Source organism: Neolamprologus brichardi, chromosome 9 (genome assembly GCF_056152115.1).
Source record: "Neolamprologus brichardi isolate AB-2024 chromosome 9, ASM5615211v1, whole genome shotgun sequence".
Lineage (NCBI taxonomy): Eukaryota > Metazoa > Chordata > Actinopteri > Cichliformes > Cichlidae > Neolamprologus > Neolamprologus brichardi.
Window position 1 is genome coordinate 38,685,204 of NC_142112.1, and position 6,055 is coordinate 38,691,258.

The following is a 6,055-nucleotide window of genomic DNA, read 5'->3' on the forward strand; positions in this document are numbered from 1 at the left end:
TTGAAGGAATTCTCTGACTTCCACTGTCTTTGTGTCTTTGTTTAGAAGCAGAGCAAAGCCGATGGATCCAGTTCTCAACCCTGTCACCGCTGTGGTGGTGGGAAAGAGTTTCGTTGTGACCTTTGTGGAAAAACTTTCATTCATCAGCGAAGCCTAGAACTACATCAACGCAGACACACTGGAGACAAAATGAACTACTGTAAAGAATGTGGGAGAGGATTCCCCACATCAAGTGAATTAAAAAAACACAAACTCTGTCACAGTGGGGTTAAAAACCACGTCTGTGACCAGTGTGGGTCATCTTTCTTCACTGCAGGTCATCTTACATCACACAAACACGACCACACAGGAGAGAAACCATATAAGTGCAGACACTGTGACAAACGCTTCTCACATTCAAGTGGTTGTAATGATCATGAAGATACACACATTGAAGGGAACTTCAGCTGTGACCAGTGTGACAAGAGCTTCATGAATCTCAGTTCATACTCCAAACACAAACGATCCCATGCTGTAAATAAACTGTTTCACTGTTACCAATGTGCAAAAACATTCACTTCATTATCTGCTCTGTGCAAACATCAGCGTGATCATGCAGGACTGAAATCATTGGATCACAAAGAATCTGAAGAGACAGAAAGATCCTCTTCTGGTTTCAGGGTCAGACTTAAAAACCTTGAGGTCAGGCTCCACAGAGTTCAGCTGGAGTCTCCTGTAAAGAGTGTCAGCTGATGTCACACTTGGATCTGATGAAGTAGCTCTGATTTCTGGACCTGCAGTGAATAAACCTGGATCTTAAACTAAGGAAGTTGCAAGTATAGATGTGTACATCAAGTGTTTTCTTTTTTCTTTGAGAGATTTTAATTGAAGAAAAGTCTTTCCTGAAGAAGCACTTATACCTGAGTCATGTCATTGTTTAATCACTCACCTTCACACTTTCTTTATTGTCAGATGTCTGCATATTGCTGATTAAACCTACTAAACATTTTTAACTGTGCCCTGTTAATGAGTCCTCCAGGTGTAACCTTGCAACTGCTAAGACGTCTCTGATGGTACAGGGCCATTGAGGGAAAGATTATCTGCCTTGTAAGCGATGCTGCAAAATATATGACAGCCACTGCCAGACATGTATCCATAAGGCATGTTGTGTGCATTGCACATGCACTAAATTTAGTGGTTAAAAATCTCTAAATCAAACACCTGGCCTAGAGGAACTGCACAGAAAGTGGTGGCCTATTTTAGATCAAGCATGACTGCTGACCTAAAACAGGCACTAGAACAGCATCTTCTTGATGCTACAGCAATCATATTGGAGACAGTTGGAGAAGTTCTGGCATCACTCAGAAGTCAATCCTCTTCTAAGGGCCATGAAAAAAACAGCACTGGCTTCACAGTGATCAACCCATTTTAAATGCCAACAGTGGAAATGTCCCAGCAGAAGAAAGTCATGGGGTCAATGTTCATTCCATTCATAAAAATATTGCTTCATACGACTCAGGAAATACAGGGCAATACCACCAATGTGACAGCAAACCAACTGGGAAAGAACATGTCTGCAACCCTTTGACAAGACCCTACACCCTAGAGAGCTCAGCTGTCACTGTCCACACTGCTTCATCCAAGATTTAAAACCATTAGTTTCCTCAGTGAAGACAAAGCACACAATGCAGTGTGACGACTGACTGCTGAATGTGCAGCTCATGAGGCACACACTGGAGAGATCTACTGATCACCCATCGACATCACCTGCACCTCAACGAGTAGCACCAAATGAACAAAATCCATCCGCCACAGGTAATGTCACGAATAGTTTATTATTAATATGAAGGAGAAAATTAGTTCAATTCCAGTTTAATTGTATTTATATAACCCCAAATCACAACAACAGTTACCTCGAGGTCATTTATATGGTAAGGTAAAGACCCTACAAAAAACACCAAATAAGTAAAAACATAAAAATTAAAACCTTTCAGTACACATTGGTGTGATGTTACTCAGTCTTTCAGCTTTTAACCATTGGAAAAATCTTGATGAACAAGATACTAAGATGTCAGTGGCCAAGCAGCCAAGAAGACAGGGAGTCCCTTCAAAACCCCTAGACTAGCCAGGGGACGTGACAGGGGTAATCTTCAAAATGTGGATTTTATTGTACCCCAAAAAAGACTAGGTTACTTCAAAAATACACAATCACGAAAATAAGTTGTTTTAAGAATTAAGTGGGATCGTACACAGAATTCTACAATGTATAAAATATAACTCAACAAAGTGACCTGCACAAATGAGAGACCGCTCAACCTATATAGCAACTTTAAACATCAAAGGTGGAAACCACAGAGACAATAGCTAAACATAATACAAGAATAATCCCCCGTCTAATTTGGTAAATTAACTGGATGCAAAAAATTAGACAGAAGGGTAAACATGAATGAATATTACCAAATTATTTCAGTTGTGTGGTTGTGAAAATCATCACTTATGAGAAGAGTACACAGGAAATCAGATTCTTTTCAGCCATGGCTCTAATCGATCTGGAGAAGTTGCAATTTGTTTCAATAAATTCCCAGGGGGAATTATAAAACCGATGAAGAGGATCATTGGGTAACTCAGTGGTTCCCAAACATTTTTCACTTGGCCTCCCTTTGTTTTCCAAAAGCCCGCCCGCCCCCCCTGCACAATTATGCAAATAAAAGTAAAATGCAATAAAGTACAGGTATCAGTATAATAAACTACTACACCATTTACACTACTTCCACATCTACACAGGAATTTTTGAAAATGGGGTTTTTGTATGGGCCTTTTATCCACACATAAACGGTGTTTTGAATCACTGAAAACTGAAAAAGAACTCTTGCCATGATTTGCGATTACCTGTGGACGAAGAATACAGCGATTTAGTCACACAATGTCCAAGGTGTGTTCTTTTTTGATGTCACACTGTGCGCTATGTTATTGTTTACATGCTATGAATTTCTACAATGATGAATTGTACCACGATAAGGTAGCCGAGTGTGAAGCAGCGGGAATGAGGATCAGCACCTCCAGATCTGAGGCCATGATTCTCAGCTGGAAAAGGGTGGAGTGCCCACTCCGGGTCGGGGATGAGTTCCTGCCCCAAGTGGAGGAGTTCAAGTATGTTCTAGGATGAATATAGACAAAATACAAATGGCCCCCTCACTTGGAAAGATGAGAGACTTTACCATAAAATTGTGCAAGGAACTGAACAGGGAAAAACACAATTTACTTTGGGAAATAACTTGATTGGGACTGTCTTGTTACTGGGAAATGTTTTATTCACAAATGTAGACATTTCAAAGCTAAACCATGTATTAACAGGTGGCTGAATGATTTTAAGCTCTCGAGTAAGTTGCCAGCCCCCCCCCCCCACCCCCCTTCAAATCCAACAAAAGTGGTATCAAACGTTTGTGCTGCAAAATCTTTAGTTTGTGTTGCTATCATTTTAAAAATATTACTAAAATAAGGTCTTTATGCGTGCTTAATCATCCAGGTAAATAAATCCCAAAAGTTGATTCTGTTCATCTGGACGTAGCGTTTTCAGTAGGAGAAACGTTTCATCCAAGTGACTTCTTCAGTCTGAAGAAGCTGTTGAAGGCGTGAGAAGCCATTTTTGTTGATTAAGTTTTCTCCTGTTTTTTGTTAGAAAGTTGGGTAAGTGAATTGTCTTTTGGTTGGTTTTCATTTGTGCAGGAAAGCACAGGGACAATTAGGGAGTTTTGTTCGTTATTTTAGGCACTGCTCACTGCTGAAGCAAATAAATGGCTGCTTAACAATTTAAAAGATACTACTGTTTGTGTTCTTTCTTGGGTGGTGCATGAGTGGGTCCAATTTCTTGTTGAGTTTATTACACGCCTAGACTAGGAACGTAACAGTACAGGGTCTGAGACGCAGTGTTTTGTGTATTTTTGTTTTATTTTATTGATTATTGTATTTTTCTCAGTTTCTTGTTTTATTCTGAAAGAGTCTGGTGTGTTTTTATCAGTGTTTTAGCTTCACTTCCCTGTGACATCCATCCATCCATCCATCATCCGGGGGAACACCAAGGCGTTCCCAGGCCAGCCGAGAGATATAATCTCTCCAGCGTGTCCTGGGTCTGCCCCGGGGCCTCCTCCCGGTGGGACATGCCTGGAACACCTCACCCAGGAGGCGCCCAGGGGGCATCCTTATCAGATGCCCAAACCACCTCAGCTGACTCCTTTCGATGTGGAGCAGCAGCGGCTCTACTCTGAGCCCCTCCCGGATGGCCGAACTTCTCACCCTATCTCTAAGGGAGATGCCAGCCACCCTTCGGAGGAAGCTCATTTCCGCCGCTTGTATCCGCGATCTCGTCCTTTCGGTCACTACCCACAGCTCGTGGCCATAGGTGAGGGTAGGGACGTAGATCGACCGGTAAACTGAGAGCTTCGCTTTTACACTCAGCTCCCTCTTCACCACGACGGACCGGTGCAGCGTCTGCATTACTGCAGCTGCAGCCCCAATCCGTCTGTCGATCTCCGGCTCCCTTCTCCCATCACTCGCGAACAAGACCCCGAGATACTTGAACTCCTCCACTTGGGGCAGGAACTCATCCCCGACCCGGAGTGGGCACTCCACCCTTTTCCGGCTGAGAACCATGGCCTCAGATTTGGAGGTGCTGATCCTCATTCCCGCTGCTTCACACTCGGCTGTGAACCGCTCCAGTTTCGTCCCTGTGACATCATTATTTTTAATTTCAGTCAGCTGTTTCTCCATGTGTTCTCACTGAAGATTTGCAGAGGGACACCGGCCTTGCACGTTTTCCCTTCTAGAAGATGCTTAACTGAAGATGAATAAAGATGAATAAAGGTTTTTGTAAAAATGACTGCTGAGTCCAGTGCCGTCTCTGGATGCCCAAAGAATAAAAAAGAACCGGGGTGAAACTGCTTTTCGTAACATTACCTCCTGTGTATTTAAGTCCTCTGTTTTCTGTGTTTCATTGTCAGGTCGTCTGTTTTGCTACACCATAGTCTCGTCATAACTTTTATAGTTTGGTCACAGTTTCATAGTTCAGTTGTCATAGCCTGTTCTCAGTTTAGTAGTTAGTTTCTGTTTTTAGCTCAGCGTTCATGGTGTGTGTTTTTTCCTCATCAGCCTTAATAAACGCTGTCTTTTGGTTTAAGTTAAGTTCCGTCTCCTACTGTATCTGCTTTTGTGTCCTGTTTCCAAACACATTGGCGTAACCTGCCATGACAGATAACAAAGCCCGATTTTCCACTTCTTCCATGCACAAATTGGCCACAATCGGTGAAACTGGGGAACCCATGGCACACCCATGTTTCTGCCTGTAGTACTGACCCTTATGCAAAACAGGTGGAATGAAGACATAGTTCCAAAAGCAAACACAATTGATCAGTGCTGAGAGTGGTCCTGTTGCTGAGGTTGGGGTGATCCTGTAATCTCTTAAGGACTATCTCCAACGCTTGATAGCAGCACAAACAAAATATTTTGCAGCACAAACGTAGCACAAATGGTTGATATCAATTTTGTCTGATTTGGGATTTGGGGGCTGGTTAACCTTTTGACCTTTACATTTTTAGTAATATCTTTAAGCAGAAGCAGCGCAAACGACAATTTTAGCAGCACAAACCAGCACAAACGTAGCACAAACGTTTTATACCACTTTTATTGGATTTGAAGAAGGGGGGGGGGGGGGGGGGGGCAACTTCCCTCACATCGCTGAAACACGTAAATGACAAGAAAGCCCCTAAACTTATATTTCTATTCAATAAGTTCTATTTATGTTAAAAGGAGGCCTCCTCTCTATCTGAGATGTGGATCATGATTTCCCTTTCTGTTCACACTGTTTGTGTCTATGTTCTCACATTCTGCATTTTTCTTTCTTTTTTTGTTTTTTCTCCTACTTTTCTTTTTATGTCTCTTTTTCTCTTGTTGTGATGCTCAACCGTGTGTATTTAGATGCATGGATAAATAATGGTGCCTTATATGTTTATATTGTTGTTGACAAATAAAAGTTATTTTAAAAAATATAGGATCGGCCATCTTTTTCGCGTCACGTGTCCAA

At 42.1% G+C, this 6,055-nt stretch overlaps 1 protein-coding gene across 1 annotated transcript in view; it reads left to right on the plus strand.

The window, feature by feature from the left end:
- The window catches only part of LOC102798109 (uncharacterized), a 14,857-nt gene extending 13,887 nt beyond the window's left edge, over positions 1-970 (plus strand). Inside the window, exon 4 of the mRNA XM_087846599.1 lies at positions 46-970. Coding sequence (XP_087702725.1) covers positions 46-732 — 687 coding nt within the window. The 3' untranslated portion in view covers positions 733-970. The remainder of the gene's footprint in view (positions 1-45) is intronic.
- Positions 971-6,055: the final 5,085 nt, after the last annotated feature.